Source organism: Dreissena polymorpha, chromosome 2 (assembly GCF_020536995.1).
Source record: "Dreissena polymorpha isolate Duluth1 chromosome 2, UMN_Dpol_1.0, whole genome shotgun sequence".
NCBI classification, from domain to species: domain Eukaryota; kingdom Metazoa; phylum Mollusca; class Bivalvia; order Myida; family Dreissenidae; genus Dreissena; species Dreissena polymorpha.
Window position 1 is genome coordinate 19,883,071 of NC_068356.1, and position 18,697 is coordinate 19,901,767.

The 18,697-nt window shown below is 36.7% G+C and overlaps 2 protein-coding genes across 3 annotated transcripts in view; both read left to right on the top strand.

Moving 5' to 3' along the window:
• LOC127866135 (pentatricopeptide repeat-containing protein 1, mitochondrial-like) overlaps nt 1-12,109 on the top strand; it is a 43,054-nt gene extending 30,945 nt beyond the window's left edge. The window contains exons 7-11 of one of the 2 annotated variants that reach the window (XM_052406544.1): nt 1,314-1,456; nt 6,936-7,766; nt 9,186-9,302; nt 9,463-9,636; nt 10,391-12,109. In XM_052406544.1, coding sequence (XP_052262504.1) covers nt 1,314-1,456; nt 6,936-7,766; nt 9,186-9,302; nt 9,463-9,636; nt 10,391-10,537 — 1,412 coding nt within the window. In that variant the 3' untranslated portion in view covers nt 10,538-12,109. The remainder of the gene's footprint in view (nt 1-1,313; nt 1,457-6,935; nt 7,767-9,185; nt 9,303-9,462; nt 9,637-10,390) is intronic. The other variant, XM_052406546.1, reaches the window with a different exon arrangement.
• A 3,526-nt stretch (nt 12,110-15,635) lies between these two features.
• On the top strand, nt 15,636-17,300 carry LOC127866151 (uncharacterized). Its single transcript, XM_052406573.1, has 3 exons — nt 15,636-15,803; nt 16,454-16,604; nt 17,052-17,300. The coding sequence occupies exons 1-3, from the start codon at nt 15,753-15,755 to the stop codon at nt 17,237-17,239; spliced, it is 390 nt and encodes a 129-aa protein (XP_052262533.1). The 5' UTR covers nt 15,636-15,752; the 3' UTR covers nt 17,240-17,300.
• The last annotated feature ends 1,397 nt before the right edge of the window (nt 17,301-18,697 follow it).

Genomic DNA, 18,697 nt, shown 5'->3' on the forward strand with positions numbered 1-18,697 from the left:
TTGTCCGGACTCTTATTCAAATTGTATTCATCCGATCTTTACCAAACTTGGTCAGTAGTTGCATCTAGTTGATATCTAGGTCAAGTTCGAATATGGGTCATGTCGGGTCAAGAACTAGGTCATAGGGTCAATAAGTGCATTTTCAACGGCGCCACTTTGTCCGGACTATAATTCAAATTGTATTCATCCGAAACTTTTAAACAACTTTTTATCCTGCGTCAAAGTGGTATGGGGGTATAAGTCACATTCAGTGACAAAGCTCTAGTTCAAGTTGAATTCACCAAACTTGGTCAGAGGTAGTATATAGATTATATATCAGTCAGGTCTGATTGGAGACATGCAACCGATTAACACATGCAATATTTTTATACGCCCGTTTTTAAAAACGGGACGTATTATAGTTTCACCCTTGGCGGACGGCGTCCACAGCAGTGTCCGCTCTCTAATTTAAATAGTTTTCATCCGATCTTCATCAAACTTGGTCAGAAGTTGTGTCTAGACAATATCTTTGTCAAGTTCAAATATGGGTCATGCCGGGTCAAAAACTAGGTCACGAGGTCACTTAGCGCATTTCAAGGATTTAGCATGGTGTCTGCTTTCTAATTGAAGTAGATTTCACCCGATCTTCACCAAATTTGGTCAGAAGTTGTGTCTAGATGATATGTAGGTCAAGTTGGAATATGGGTCATGCAGGGTCAAAAACGAGGTCACAAGGTCACATATTGCATTTCAAGTATTTAGCATGGTGTCCGCTCTCTTATTGAAGTAGTTTTCATATGATCTTCACCAAATTTAGTCAGATGTTATACTAAATGATATCTAGGTCAAGTTTAAATATGGGTCATGCCGGGTCAATAACTAGGTCTCGAGGTCACTTAGTGCATTTCAAGCATTGAGCATGGTGTCCAAAACCTTCAAACGGGCGTATCTTGTGACAGTTTGGCACTCTTGTTGAAAGTATCCCATGACTCTGAAAAGATTTAACTTCAAATGTTAACACTTGGAGTGTTTAATAGTAGTTTTGTGTTGTACTTTGGGATTCCAGCTTATTCAACTCTTTCAGACAATGAAAGCCGATCTCTTAAGGGGTAAGGTACAATATCCTTCGATTGTTATGTTAAGTATATTTGAGGATGTGATTTGAACCAGATTAATTGTCCTTATCCTTCAGTGAATAATCCAGTATTTCACCGTCTTAACAATTTCTAATTTCTCTAACCATGCCTGCAGATGATGCAAAGATTGTTTTGGACCTTAGGACATGCAGACAGTTCTTGTTACTACTTGAATGTCTGGATTTGTTTTGTATTCAGCCTTTGGTGTTTGCGGAGATATCAACACAGCCTTCAGCATCGCAGATGAGGCTGCTAGACTGCGTGTGACAGACAACCTTCTCAATTCTCTTCTGATGGCCTGCATATCAGACAATACATCCGGTTTCAGGCATGCAGTTCTTGTAAGTATATAGGCCTCTTACTGTGAAAACTGGGTTAAATGTATGTGGGTAAAGTGTCTGCCAAATTTAGGTTGTGCAGTCTGCGGCTTGTACGAGATTATGATGACACTTTCCATTTTTGTCAGTCTGTCACAATTGTCATGTCCGCTCTCTAATTCAAATAGTTTTCATCAGATATTTACGAAACTTGGTCAGAAGTTGTATCTAGATAATATCTAGGTCAAGTTCGAATATGGGTCATGTCGAATCAAAAACGAGGTCACGGGGTCAAAAAAACAAATCCAAGGGAAGTAATAAGCTTTAAATGGACATAATTATCCGACCTGCCAAATTATATATTTTTGTTAAATAAATCAAAGCGGCGCAGTAGGCGTCATTGTGTTTCTGACAAACACATCGTGGTAAAAGGTCAAGGTCATCCTTCAAGGTCTAAGGTCAAAAATACAAATCCAAGGGAAGTAATAAGCTTTAAAGGGAGATAAATATTCAATATTGAACATAGCAACTTGATATTTGGCATGCATGTGTATCTCATGGAGCTGCACATTTTGAGTGGTGAATCTACAGTCACGGTAGTGGCTTTTAATTATTTGCTACTAAAAATAGAGATTTGTTAGAGGCAATTATTTTCAAGGGAAGTAATTTATATAATTATAAATCTTAGATTATATATTTCCTTACCAAGAATTTAAGTTCTTTTCACAGTTACTGTACAGATTTTTTATTTTGATTATTTATATCTCAAACGATTGATTTGTCAAAGGTTTTTTATGCTCCCCGAAAATTTTCGGGAAGCATATAGTTGCCAGTTTGAAGTTCCTTCTGTACTTCCGTCACACTTTTGTTACCGTTTCTCATAGCACCTTCAATACTTTACCGATCTCTTTCATATTTGGCATGTAGGTACCTTGCATGGACCTCTACCTTTTGATGAGGTCACTGAGGTCAAGGTCACCGAGGCTAATAATAGATTTTTTCGTCACACTTTTGTTTCAAGTTCTCATAGCACCTTCAATACTTTACCGATCTCTTTCTTTTGGCATGTAGGTACCTTGCATGGACCTCTACCTTTTGATGAGGTTTGAGGTCACTGGGGTCAAGGTCAAGGTCACAGAGGCTAATAATAGATTTTTTTTAGGTGGTTATTAACACATAGATTGACAAAGCGCATCATCGGGGAGCATCCATCAGTTTCACTGATATTCTTGTTTAATGATAATTATCATTTCTTTCCTGTATGAAAAAGAAAAAAAAACAACATATGTCCATAGATACATGATGAACTCTATGATAAACCACAGGCCTTGGTTGTCAGTGATGTCTGACTTTGTCATTTTTTACTGTCTACAGACCCACTCCCCCTGTTTTTATTGGACAAAATCCAAGGGAAGTAATAAGCTTTAAAGGGAGATGATTTCTATACCTGCCAATTGATAAATAGAAATTTTATTCAAAGCGGCGCAGTAGGGGGCATTGTGTTTCTGACAAACACATCTCCGGTTATTTTTATTTTGGTTTAAAGGAAGTCTACTCAAAGCAGGAATCCGGTTAATGCGTACAGTGCTGTTCATGATTAGTCTTTGCTACACAGGCTAATCTGGAATTACACTGCACAAATGCATTAAATCCATTTTCCCCAGAACAAGGCTCATATATATTGCTATATCAGAGGTTAACATAGATGATAATTGCTTACTTGTCTACTGTCAAATTCATTACAAAATTGTTTTTTCCCTCAATCAACAAGCACATACCAAACAAAAATGCAGTCTATTGCATGCCTGTCTGATTTTTTTATGCGCCTAGATCGAAAGATCGAGGGCATATTGTTTTTGGCCTTTCTGTCTGTCTGTCTGTCATTCATTGTGTGTGTCACAAACTTTAACCTTGGTTAAACTTTTGCAATAACTCTTTATGTCCCCCACCACTATAGTTTTGTGCATATTGTTTTTGCCCTGTCTGTTGGTTTGGGCCAACTTTAACATTTTGCAATAATTTTTGCTATATTGAAGATAGTAACTGCATATTTGGCATGCATGTGTATCTCATGGAGCTGCACATTTTGAGTGGTAAAAGGTCAAGGTCATCCTTCACGGTCAAAGGTCAAAAAAACTAAATCAAAGTGGACCAGAAGGGGACATAGTGTTTCTGACAAACACATTTCTTGTTGAATATTGAAGATAGCAACTATATATTTGGCATGCATGTGCACCTCATGAAGCTGCACATTTTGAGGGGTGAAAGGTCACGGTCAAGGTCATCCTTCAAGGTTATAAGTCAAGAAATACAAACCAAGGGAAGTAACAAGCTTTAAAAGGGAGATAATTTCTAAACCTGCCACAAATGATATATTGAAATTTTATTTCAAAGCGGCGCAATAGGGGGCATTGTGTTTCTGATAAACACATCTCTTGTTTGTTTTCATTAAATAATAATTTCAACACAATATATTGATAAGAATACAACAGACATTGATACATAAGTTTTAACTTATATGTTATTTTCACACTATAAAATTATACTTGTCCATAGACAAATAGACAGGAAATTCTTAGTTGTAAGAGAAGTTGAATTTCCCCCTTAGGGCAAGTTAGGCATAGGATTTCCACAGCCTCATCTAGATTATAGGATCATGTAAGAGCTGTTACTCCTCATACCGTTTTTTACCGGCTATTCAAAAATGATAAAAAATCCTAAAAACTAGAATTATGTATGGCATGCAGGTTTGCAGCGTTAACCATGACATGGTTTCTAGCCAATAGTTGTTATTCGGAACTCTCCAGTCTGGGTTTTTCCAAAGTATTTAGTATTTTAGCACGCGCGGTAAGAACAAACAAAAGCTGACTAGCATATTTTAAAAGAGAGTGAATCAATAATTTCTCTTATTGCTGAATAGTAAACACCACTTTTTCTGCTCATATGTTCGTTATAGTCAATAAGAATACCATGATTTAATCATTTTTCTTTAGATGAACTAGTCTCGATCGTGTTTAATTTGTAAGAATACTATGTAACACGATATAATGCTGCATGTACATGTAAACAGCGTTTGTCATGTAACTAGGTCATTGCATATACGGTGCATAGGCCTGGGCAAACAGTTTAAACGGATGTTTGTCAACGAAACTACCAAGACATTGACTCCATGATATGTATATAACACTATTCAAATATATTTAAAATCATATAGACAAGTACCAAACAACAAAAACCTAACTATCCTCAACCATTCGTAGTACTTGAACTAATATATCGTTCCATATCAGTTGAAAATTTATATGTCTATTGATTTAGCTCTATTGTGATGCTTTTCTTTAATCGAATCTGAAAAGTAAAGAAAATTATTCGCTAAAGACTAAGGACTCAAGATTAGAAGACACATATCTAAATAGCTTTACCATACTTTTTGTATTTTGCTATATCTATAAAACATGCCAAAAAAACAAGAACATGAGTAATGTTTTTATGCCCCTGGTAGGATGGCATATAGCAGTTGAACTGTCCGTCAGTCAGTCAGTCAGTCTGCTCAGTCAGTGTGTCAGTCCGTCCGTTCGAAAACTTTAATGGCCATAACTTTTTCAATATTGAACATAGCAACTTGATATTTGCCATTCATGTGCATCTCATGGAGCTGCACATTTTGAGTGGTGAAAGGTGAAGGTCAAGTTACCCTTCAAGGTCAAATGTCAAATACATGAATATGGCGTCTGTCCGTCCGAAAACATTGGCCATAACTTTTTCAATATTCAAGATAGCAACTTGATATTTGGCATGCATGTGTATCTCAAGGAGCTGAACATTTTGAGTGGTGAAAGGTGAAGGTCAAATGTCAAATATATGGCGTCTGTCTGTCCGTCCGAAAAACTTTAACATCGGCCATAACTTTTTCAATATTGAAGATACATGTAGCAACTTGATATTTTGCATGCATGTGTATCTCATGAAGATGCACATTTTGAGTAGTGAAAGGTGAAGGTCAAGGTCATTCTTCAAGGTCAGATGTCAAATATATGGCGTCTGTCCGTCCGTCCCAGAACTTTAACATTGGCTGTGAAATCACTTTTTCAATATTGAAGATAGCGACTTAATATTTGGCATGCATGTGTATCTCATGGAGCTGCATATTTTAAAAGGTGGAAGGTCATGGTCAAGGTCATCCTTAAAGGTCAAAGGTCAAATATATGGCATCTGTCCGTCCGTCCAAAAACTTAAACTTTTGCCATAACTTTTTTATGCCCCTGAAGGGTGGCATATAGTTTTTGTACAGTCTGTCTGTCTGTTCATCAGTCAGTCTGTCCGTTCGTCCGTCAGTTCGTTCGACCGTTCGTCCGTCCATCCGAAAACTTTAACATTGCCCATAACTTTTGCAATGTTGAAGATAGCAACTTGATATTTGGCATGTAAGTGTATCTCATGGAGCTGCACATTTTGAGTGGTGAAAGGTTAAGGTCAAGGTCATCCTTCAAGGTGAAAGGTCAAGGTCAAAGGTCAAATTTTGCAATAAGGAAGATAGTAACTTGATATTTGGCTGCATGTGTATCTCATGGAGCTGCACATTTTGAGTGGTAAAAGGTCAAGGTAATCCTTCAAGGTCAAAGGTCAAATTTTGCAATATTGAAGATAGCAACTTGATATTTGGCATTCATGCATATCTCATGGAGCTGCACATTTTGAGTGGTGAAAGGTCAAGGTCATCCTTCAAGGTGAAAGGTCAAATTTTGCAATATTGAAGATAGCAACTCGATATTTGGCATGCATGTGTATCTCATGGACCTGCACATTTTGAGTGGTGAAAGGTCAAGGTCATCCTTCAAGGTCAAAGGTAAAATATATGGCTTCAAAGGGGCGCAGTAGGGGCATTGTGTTTCATGAACATAGCTCTTGTTCAGAAGAAATATTGCCAAGCCGTTTGTATAGGTTCTTTCATTACCATACAGCTGACAAAGTCTGTTTTTCATGACTTTTAAGGATGTTAGCTACTGGACCCATTCGTACAGGCGGCTATACATCTGAATGGTTTATTTAGACTTTAATCCTGTATTAAACGTTTGACACACATGTATATCAGTATTAGATTTGTTATGTGTAATTATTAATAATAATAGTAATAACAACAAAAGACTTGAATTTTGACATTTCCTAAAAGAAACACTACTGTCATTAAAATACTTATTATCCACTACTGAATGGGAAGCAAATCGGATATTGACATTACTGGTGATTACTGTATTAATGACAATGTTTGTACCTCCCGCGCGCGCTCAGAAATTGTAAAAACCCACAGCGCCCGACTTCCGAATTAAATCTATTATGTAAGTTTGGTCAGAAAAGACAGTCAAAACAGAAAATGCCATGCAAGCAGAAAGTGACGAACAAGCTGATCCAGGGCCAGCACTTTTCTCATTTGCATAATTCCATGTTTTCCAACATGCCTGATACAGTTTTCTGCATGCATGCATGCTTATGTTACTATTGACAGGTCTGGAGAAAGATGCTAAAGATGGGAGTCAAGCCAACAATTAGGAGCTACAATATGCTTCTTCGTGCAGTAAATGAGTGTGGAATTGGAGAAGCCAAAACATTTCTGAATGGCCTCAGTGGAGAGTCACTTCCTGGTGTTGAACATAGTAATAGTCTGCAGAGAAAAGGTGGAAAAAACTTATTGTGGCTTCCGAGGAACCAAGAGAAAGAATTTCAAGGAATTGATGCTGTTTTAGAAAAGTATGAGGTACCTCAAGTCAGTGGTGTAGGCAATGTAGAGAATGCCATTGATGTTGAAGAAAGACTGGCCACAGGTGAATTAAGTGATGATGAAAATGGTTTTCATTCCCGTGAGCCATTAGTGGAACCGTTTGACTTGGACGTGCAGGAAACTTCTAGCACAGACTTGTTGGAGAATAAGGAATGGTGGGAGCTGGATATATTTCCAGTTAAAAGCTCATTACCATCAGAGTTTATTTCTCAGTCTTCACATGGCATGTTTGCAAACCTTCCAAATATTCTCAATCCAAGTGATTCAGACCCGATACCTGACCTTGATTACAGGCTTGTGAAAGGACCAAGAGAGCGCTTTGCCTTACTTGGGGGCGTGGCAGGAATACTTAACACATTACAGAAAGACGGCAATAGTCCAAACACAACCACATTCAGTCTGATGTCAAAGGCCATACCCCTCAACAACAATCAAGAAAATGATCTAATAGCTGCCATGCAGCTCGCGGACGTCCAACCAGATACTGACTTCTTTAATCACCTGATGAGAGAAGTCGTCCGCAAAGTCCCATTTGAAGTGAGAAGAAGCAAGGCTATGGTATGCATACTAGTAATAGAATAATTTATTTTGATAACTAACAGCCTCGCTGTCTGAAGACAAAGGCATAATTATCTTTAAGGTTTTCTATTTTCTGTTTTCAATGATTCAAATTAAAACAATATTTACATTTTAATTTTTGCCTATTGCCTATAATGAACATAAGAATTCAATTACTTTTTTCTTCAACAACACTTGTTATTCATTTGTGCAGCCATATGATGACTGAATGATCTGATTGCATGTTTACGGACCAATTTAAATGGCTGAGTTTACCAAATATACAAACTTAATTTATTTAAAACATTGTACGTTAGATATAATTAAACATTAACATTTACAAACAAATGAATTTCAATTTTCCATATAAACTTTTAATGTATGGTCATTGGTGACAATAATTATTATGATTATAACATGAAATGTCCCTTACTTTGCAAAATTGTGAAATAACTACTGTATAATCTAGTACCGTTAGGCTTAGAACTACTGATAGGAAACAAAGGAAAATTACATCACCAAAAGGAGGTGCTATACTATTAGGACCTTCTTCTGCGATGAGTTTTGAGCTCTGTTAAATACTTTGTTTGAGCTGTGTTACTTGCTCATGCCTGGATTGATTTTTATAAAGTCATTTAATGATTCCCATGACTGATGGTCAAGAATTTTCCATAACTCCTAACTTCCGGGTTCAAATATATGAGCCACCCTCTAATGCATGTTCTTAACTCTTTCAGTGCGGGAACCGAATTTTGAAGGCCTTTGCAAACAGTTTGGATCCAGATGAGACGCGACAGAACGTGGCGTCTCATCAGGATCCAAACTGTTTGCTATTCTGATAGTATTCTTTGAAAAAAAATCGAAGAAAATGCTAATTTTAGAAATTCAGCAGAAGACATTTTAGCAGACGACAAATTTCCCAGCATGCAAAGGGTTAAGGTATCATCCCAGATAAGCCTACTTTCCTCCTGAGAGAACCTTGCATACAATTTCAAGTTTTTTTATTCTGCACTACACAACTGTGTATTTTGTGCAACTCTTAGTTTAACAGTTAAAAGTCAAACTTCAAGGATAAAGGACGTATTTTCATGATTTTCAAGTTACATGGTGTGAATGGTTTTACACCCACCAATGACACTTACCATTTATAAAAGCCTTGGCCCTTGTGTGAGTAACCATACTACACTTTATAATAATAATATGATTCTTATGGAAACTATCTTGAAGTTAATGTAATAAATTGTTAAAGAATGACTAGAGAGACATTTCTATTGAACAATTTCTAAGGATATCTGAGTTAATATTCAATGTTTGTGAATTATTAATTAAATGAACCCCTTTTTAATATATAAGCTAAACAATTATATAACAATTTAACATTTTTAGAAAATATGGACATGTATTTCTATTCATTTTCAGGAGCTTTTCTCTAGAATGAAGTCGGCAGGTTTAGAGCCAAACATCCGCACATATGGGATCCTAGCCCATGTCTGCTTCACACAGGAACAGGGCAGACAGTTCCTGGAAGAGATCATGGTACTGCAACATTTATGTTCTTGTGGACCGGTTGTTTGTTGGATTTTAACTAGTTTTCCTTAATGTTGTGTGCTGTCAATAAGCAGATAAGGGCCATCATCCACTCTTGTTTGATTAAAAAGAATGTTTATAAGACAGACTGGTATTTTGTTGGTTGCAGGAAGCAGGTATCATGGCCAACAGCCATATATTTCACAACCTGCTGAAGGCAGCCCACTTCAGGTTGCGGTACAAGCAGTTCCTAATGTCCAAGATGGAGGAGTTGGGGGTGCGCCCTACAGAGTATGTCATCGAATTACTGGAGATATGCATCTTCAATGCCAAGAACATCCCTGTAAGAAATACTTACATTATTAAGGAAATGTTTTTACAGCAGCTTCCAATAATGGCTTGTAGAGATTGTATTCAAGTTGATTATATTCAGAAGTAGAGTTTGGGTTTGAGTTGGATTTAATGTATTCTTTACTTAACAAATATTTCATTGTAGCCCTGCAAGTGAATGAATATATTGAAGTCAGTTGGTTGGTCAGTCCACATTAAATAATAACAGCTAGATGTTTATGGATCGAACTACTTTTCATTACATTTCTAAATGGAAAATTCAATTTTTTAATTACCATGAAGTATACATTTGATGCAAGATTCTTCTTTTATGCCCAATTATCCTCAAATTTCTTAGTTATTTGCCCTTGAACAGAGCTGACAAAGAAGTGCACTGGTAAGCCCTTGGTTAGGTAGTACATGAAAGCTTTATTTCAGCAAATCTAAAAAAAGATAATAATTACAAATTTGTTTCGTTCATATATATTGCTGCAGTAACATATATGATTGTGTGGTGCTTAAGTATGTTATGTTTGTAAGTATACCAGTATTTCAAGGTATTTGATGATGTGTATCCATGTGAAAATGCTTCAATTTCGGAACATTTGAAATGAGGAGAATGCGATACAAGATATATGTATACTTTTCTTTAGAACTATGTTATTTTACCATTTTAACTAAATTGCATGGTTAAACCAACTATCCACTTTGAAGTTGGTTTATTTTGTATCAATTGGTGCGTATTTAAATGGAGGATTTGATTTCAGGATATCGGTTCAGAAAAAGGACAAATTAGAAAGAAAAGTCTTGAAATGTTCATCCACTACTACGAGGGTTGGTGTAAGAGGAATGTGGAAGAGAAATCAGAACATCCATGGAAAGCGTTCAGAGAAACCACATCAAGTGAAGTTTGAACTTTGTGAAAAAAATATGGAGTTAAATGCTTGCCTCTAACTTTTTATTTCGTAATTGGATTTATTTAGAAGTGTTATTCAAAGGCTAAACTTTTTAGCTCACCTGATTGCTCAGGTGAGCTTTTAGGATCAAGCTTTGTCCGTCATTTGTCCGTCCGTCCAAATTTGGTTTGTAAACACTCTAGAAGCCACATTTCTTGTCTAATCTTCATGAAACATGGTCAGAAGATTTGTCCCAATGATACCCAAATATATGCTGGGTAAAAAACTAGGTCGCTAGGTCTAAATAAAGAAAACCTTGTAAACAACGAAAAAGTCACATTTCATGCCCAATCTTCATGTAACATTGTCAAAATGTTTGTCTTAATGATATGTAGGTCGAGTTCAAAAGTGGTTCTGGTCCATTGAAAAACATGGCTGCCAGGGGGCGGGGCAGTTTTCCTTATTTGGCTTTAGAGAAACCATGTGAACACTCTAGAAGTCACAACTTTTGCCCAATCATCATAAAACTTGGTCAAAAGATTGGTTTTATTAATATCTCAGGCGAGTTTGAAAATGGTCCAGATCGGTGAAAAAAAATCATTTACATGGCCACCAGAGAAGTTTTCTCTACATGTATATAGTGAACACTCTAGAAGTCTTTTTTTTGGTCCAATCTTCATGAAATTTGGTCAGAACATTTTTTTCCGAGAAATGTGAGTTAAGTTCGCAAATGGTTCTGGTCCGTTGAAAAACATGGCTGCCAGGGGGACAGGGCAGTTTTTCTTATATTTATATAGTTTAAAAGGCTTGTGAACAGTCAAGACTCAAGAAGTCACATTTTTTGCCCAATCATCATGAAACTTGGTCGAAACATTGTTTTATTGATATCTCGGGTTTGAAAATGGTCCAGATCGGTGAAAAAACATGGTCGTTAGTGGGCAGGGCAGTTTTCTCTAGATGTATATAGTGAAAACATGTGACACTCTAGAAGTCTCATTTTGTGCCCAATTTTTATGGAATTTCTTCAGAACATTTGTTTCCGAGGTACAAGAGTTGAGTTCGAAAATTATTCCGGTCCGTTAAAAAACATGGCTGCCAGCGGACAGGGGGAGGGGGCGCATTTACCTTATATTTAAATGGTCACACTTTTGAGTGGTGTACGGTCAAGGTCATCCGTCAAGGTCAAATTTGTTGTTTGTTTTGCGTCAAACTTTTACATTGGCCATCACTTTTGCAATATTGAAGATAGCAACTTGATATTTGGCATGCATGTGTATCTCATGGAGCTGCACGTTTTGAGTGGTAAAAGGTCAAGGTCATCCTTCAAGATAAAATATATGGGGGACATAGTGTTTCACAAACACAGCTTGGTCACCTAGTACTTGAGTATTTTAAGAGAATGATTTTCTTGATGCAAATCAAAGTAATAATCGTATCTGATTCATCTGGCTCAAACACTTGATCACTGCAGGTCATATTTTTTACAAAGATTGAAAGGTGAGCGAACTAGGGCCATTTTGGCCCTCTTTTATTAATTGCTTTTGTTGTTGGATGTGAACATTCATGAATAAATGTCTAATATAAAAGCAATACTTTGTCAATTATCCAATGTATATGTGCCGAAATAGGGTGGTATCCAGCTATGCACTTGTAAGTCAGTACAACAAGAAACCTTGGCCTGGCTGTAACTTTAAACTGCAATTATAAAATAACATTTTGGTATTATAAGGATATGTCACTTGAAAAATACATGTGCCTAGCTGTAAAGGGGCCTTTTCACAGATTTTGGCATGTATTGAAGTTTGTCATTAAATGCTTTATAATGATAAATGTAAACATTGGACTGTAAAAGCTCCAGAAAAAAAACAATAGTATAATAAAAGAAAGAATAAAAGTAAACCTCAACTGGGCTCGAACCATGCACTGACCCCTGGTAAATGTTCAGTTTTACTGGTTCCTCACAAATATCATAACTTCAACGAAAATTTGCGAATCTGAAACAATTTGTTTTTAATTCTGTAAATATACCAAAATGTGAAAAGGCCCCTTTAAGGTGAGGACACATTTATATCTTACACATCACATGTTGATCATTTCCAAGTGCAGCTTTTCCAGGCTGTATCATAATCATTTATCTGACAACCAACAATATAATTTTTCCACAAATGATTTCCTTGTGGAGTGAATTTGTTGAATATACCGGTAACACATGTCCCTAGCTCAAAGGTAAAGATCACACTTGGGGATGAAATTACAAATTATGGCCATAATAAAGCTTATCTAGATTGTTACATGTACATCATTATTTATGACGCAGTTCTGAATTATTTACACAAATGGTCACCATGTAAATACATATATGTATTGCATACTTATGTCCTTGCAATGTCACTCTTGCGGGTCGGTTGATAAATAAGTTAATATTATGATTTCTTAATTGTCTAATACTCGAATTAGTTTTCTTCGAATAACCAGTATTTGGTGTCTTTGGAAAGACATAAAGGACAACACCAAGTGAGGATGGAACCGTTGACTTCCCATTCGGGGAAGACCATATACATTACACCAACTCGCCCTAACCTTAAAGTAATAATTAGAGATGAAGAAGATGCACCAGTGTCTTTTAGTTAAGTTTATTTCCACCAATATAAACGTCTGACCACAACCATTAAATGATTGCATAGCTGTGTACTATAGTATAGTAAGACTTATCCGTATTTTTATGTTACTTGAGCTGCTCAGAATAAATCTGCGGTCTGTTTGTTTGTCGATCACATCTTTTGCAAAACTAGGCGTACATTTTTATTGTGTTAACTGAATAGTGCTTAAAACATTTCTTTTAAATTACACCGAATTTAAATGTGTACAACCGTATTGCCAACAGCGGCATTTTTATTGAATATGTCTGAGAACAAAAGTAAGCCATTTACTAGAGTTAGTACCCTTCATCTAAAGCATATTGGCATACGGTAGTTTTGGACACATCCTTTGTTGGTCTGTACAGTTGAGATACGTGACATTTCAGTAAGGACGACTGTTGCTGCAGGCCGTCGTCGGACTTTTCAAAGTGGTCAGGCCTGCGAGAGCCGAAGGTGCGAAGTTACTAGGGGGGTTCGGGGGCATGCCCCCCCGGAAATGTTTTTGAAACATAAAGGCTAAATCGTGACATCTTGAAGGTTTTGAGGCCAAAGTGCACGATATTAGTAAGTTACACGGCGCTGCACCAGGCTCCATATTATTTGCAAATGCGATAAACATGGAAAAATAGTTTGAAAATAGTTTGTTAATTTGCTAAATTGCAGTGCTATTACACCTTTAAAATGTTCCAAATACACAGCTGCGCCTTTCTCCTCGAGTAACGAACTCCTCTGCAATTTTTGTTAAGTCAAGAGCGTCCTATTTGCTTATGAACGTGCATGAGGTAAAAACTTTGACAAAGAATTTTCATAGAGGGATGACATTTTCTGCCACTAATGTTGAGGAAGGGGGCGAAGTGTATATACTAAAGATTGACCGTACACCCCTGTCTCCGGGCTCCTTACGCTGTAATGGCAACGAATTCACTAGATGATATAGATCTTAACTCATTTAGCCTCTTTAATTATGTTTTGTCTATGCCATAAAAATTTATTTGCGCAAATAAATCCTTCGGCATTCGTTAAGTATTTCCGTGTATGTTTATTCTTGGATTTGCAAAAGAAAATAATTAATACCCCAGATAGCAGACTGACGTTGGCCCAACGTCGGCATGATGTTGGCGTTGGCACGCTAACGTTGGGCCAACGTTGGCCAACTTAGGTTGGCATCTTCTGCGGTAATATCTGCCAATGTTGGGATTCATTATTTGCAGTATAATATAAGATTAATGCTCAGTAGAAATAAGCAGATTGGATTTATAAAAAGATAGGTATGTCACGAATGAGCTTCCGTAGTTTTATATTTTGTGCAGAGGGACACCCTGATATAGCCCTTTTTCGTTTTTTTTTATTTGAAGACACAGGGTCAAAGGATTTTGATACAAGATGATCTGTCTCATACCTTCAATTGAACGTCAGGCAGAAATCAACATATGCAAAAGCATTGCCATCCTAGTTACGGTACAATATTGCATTTCTTAGGTCCAGCTATAGGTAGAGGTTTCTTGGACTATTCATTTCCTTCAATATGTGAACGAAGGGCATATAGCATTTTCGTGTATTTTTATTATTGCAACAAAGCGATGGTTATCATTTTACTTACTTTGAAATCGTTTCTCGTTTCTTGGGAAAAAATCGTCTGCATCTCCCGGTATAAACATCCGGGAAAAATGGAGTGTACGGTGGATCGTTTGCACCATCGAAAAACAACGAAGTTAGAAAACGGATAGAACTGCCGGGATTTTATCACTTTTGCAACAGCATCAGTTTTGTATTGAAAATCGGCGGGTTTTTTTTATAAAAAAAGCTTGATAAAATATCACTGATCCAGAGGAGATTAAGCAATTCATCTCCTAGCTCTGACAGCCTTCTTTTGTCTTTTTTGTCAAAAAGTGGTCAAGCTATAGCCTGACCGGCCACGGCCCACGACGGCCCTGTGCTGTGATCATAATGATGGTAGAATAAAATGTTGGTTACTCGTATCAGTGACTTTGTGACTTGCCGTCAGCTTTTCAACCACGACCGCAGTGCTATAATGATCTCTCTTTGACTACCGACACTAGCACGAATGCTTGGTCTAACATTGGACATTGACCTTGGCAATTTGAATTATGCTTGGTGTAACATTGGACATTGACCTTGGCAATTTGAATTGTAATTTAATCTCAAATACAATTGGTTAATTTCGTATATTTTTCCCAATCAAACCACCAGAGATCGATCAAATATTGTGTATTCCACTTTTAACCGTTAATGCATTTTAATAGCAAAGACGCAATGATCACACTTAAATATGATTTGACATAAAACTAAATCTATGGATTACCTGACTTTTAACGACTACATTGGACCAAAGATCTATCAAGAAACTGTGTATGTATATACCTATGGTTGGACCATTAAACTGTCGCTGTTCTTACCGGGAGGAGTCTCGTCACGCACTTTTCAATCCGTGGACTTCTATAGTGACCTGCAGGTTTTGCCCATAAGTGTGTTGACCTCACCAAATGGGTTGATTATATTTTGAAATGCCAATTGCAAGATAAGACAAGCTATATTAAGCGATTTCAGCCAGGACGTTTCATTTCTTCAACAGAATGATGTACGTTATCTTAGTTGTCAGCCTTGTAGGCTTGGCATGTGCTGCGGTAAGAAGTTTATATACTTATATTGTATATTATAATATTCATTTGTGGGACCTACATTTTCCGACATTGTATTATCTACACTGTAATACTTTTGCTGTTTAGTTAACCGTTTAGGGTTGCACACAAAATACAAACGAATTAAAGAAAACTTTGATATTTTATCACGCGTAGTTAACGTAATATAGATAATAGAGCATCGTCGGATACCCACGTTCGACCCATTCCGCTACTCTCCATTTATAGAGTAACGGAATGAATAAGTCGTGGGTATCCGACGATGATAATAGAGTTATGTACAGCAAAGCCAGTGTAGTCTGTGTGTCGCTAGCATATAACCATCGCATGTCCGTTAAATATGTACGTTTTTCATAAATTAAGGTCGGATATTAGTAATGAGTACGGTTTTGTTGTTTTTCCAGTTTTAGATACCCGTCCATCAGCTTTATTGATCTCAGAGTAACTTACCTATATTGTACTATGTATAACTCGCGTAACCATTTATGCTTACCCGAATAGGCACAAAAGAGCCGAAGTCTTGTATACAATTACGACAATATGCAAACTCATAGGTATTCGACCGGCATATACATTTTTACTATTTGTTTTTTTGTGCTTTTGTTATTTTGCTGTATGGTATTTCCTGTCATCAGACGACGCCGGCGCCGATTGAGTGCATGAACGACGGGGAGTGTAGCCCGCTGGAATGCTGCTACAAGAAGCACGAGTTGCTCGTGGTTAGCAAGCGGGGAGGCACGTTCGAGGGGTACCCCTTTCAAAACCAGGACCTCTCACACGTAAAAGGTTCTGAATCTATGAGCTGCTTTTATTTAATTTATATGTACATGTATATAAACAAAAACTCAGGTTTTAGCACAAGATTTAGCAGGCGGCTAGCTGAAGATGCATGCATGTATACTGTACCAATTATGGCAAGGGACACGTCTCTTTAGCCACAAGAACGAAACATGATAAATACAATGTGTTGCCACGAATTAAAGTTTAATTAGAAATTATTGTAAATTACAACGATGACGTCTATGTTTTTACTTAATGTAATAGCTTTTACAAACATATATCTAAATTAAGTTAGCAATTTTCAAAATATAAAGGTATATTCATCCTAATATGTGAGTGAAGATAAATATTATCGTGATAACTTAAAACTTTTTAAGCAGCAAAGGCAAACGTCTCCTTTGCAATGTTTTGTCGTGACTTTTCGGTCACCATTTCCTTAACGGATGTTTGCAGGCGTTTGCCAGAGATACCACCAGGTGGGTGACGCGTGCTCCCCGTACGACAAGCGTAACGGCTTCTGCAGTTGTAACGTAAAGATGGGTCACAGCTGCCAGATGGTGACAGACCCCAATCCAGACGTCGACGTGATTCCTACGTCACGCTTCCAGTGCGTTGACGAACTCCTCGCGTCACGGAAGTAGAGCAACCCGCGCGTGTGTGATTATACTTTGATGTGTTTGGTTATTAAATTGTTTAAGATTGTGATGTGTTGACGGTGTTAAGTCAATCGTAATGGTAAAACGCACATATAAGACGATGCATCCAAACATATAGTTCTGACATTGAAATAGGGAAGACCTTTAAACAATAGTGAAAGGGGTTATTTACATGTACATTTTAACACTCAACCCCATCTGCAGATACGTGTTGCGATATATACAAGGACTTAAATAATACCGGACGATGATATTTTGTCTTTCATGATGTCTTGATACATTCTTAAAATTTCAAATCTGTTTGAAGGAAGATTTATAAAATGTTTATTTTATACTACGTTCAACAAACGCATCTATAACACCACATAACGGCAATAATTTGAACAAAAACAACAGATAAGAGTGCATGCTAATTTGATAAACAATGTATATGCAACGAATGATTACATGTACAAAGTGAAATGCTTAAATGCAGCGCATTTTTGTTTGAAATGATTATTAAAATGTGATGCGTCTCCTATGACGACACATTCCATAGTTTCAAAGCTGACTAAGTCACATTTATTTTAAAGATAATAGCTTCTACACTTCATTTAGAAGTCTTCTTTTATCACATAAAAGAATGACCTATACATGCAATTGCAAACGTCTCCACATATATAGGCTGTACAAGAGATACTTAATAAAATTTTAACTAATATGTTGAATGTATACATTAATTATAACTCCAGATGAATTCATCAATGAGTTGCTATAGTTTCATCATCTATTTTATTATATTGTTGTTGCCTAGTTGATAAGCAAATGAGATGTATGCAACAGTTAGTGTGCAAAATTATGATAAAACAAGTTGACAAGCAATATGGTCCCCTACCGGTGAAACTCCACCAGTGTCAGAATTTATTTATTTGTTTTTTTGTTGTTGTTTTTTGTTAAATTCTTGACATAGGAACAAAATGAAATGACGTGCATAATCTCCATATTTGCCATCTATCCATATTTCAAGTTTCATGAAAAAAATATGAAGAACATTTAAAGTTATTGAAGGATCCAGAAAAGTGTGACCGACTGACAGACTGACACATGGACAGAGCGCAAACCAAAAGTCCCCTCCGGTTTCACCGGTAGGGGACAACAAACTTCGTATTTAAGCCGTTTTATAACATGTCTTAATGAGATCATATAAAACATGATATACATTAAATTATGAAATGGTCAGCAATAATAATTATGGAAAGTTGTTTATATTCAACACAGAGAAAGAAGAGAAATCATGTGAGTACAATTTCAAGGAAAAATTAGGTACCAGTCATTTTTAGCATATGTATAGGATACTTTATATAAATGTATTTCTTTGTCTTATCTAACAAGACTTTAAATGAAATATAACAATAACAAGAGCTGTCAGAGGACAGCGCGCTCGACTATTGAGTGCTTGACATT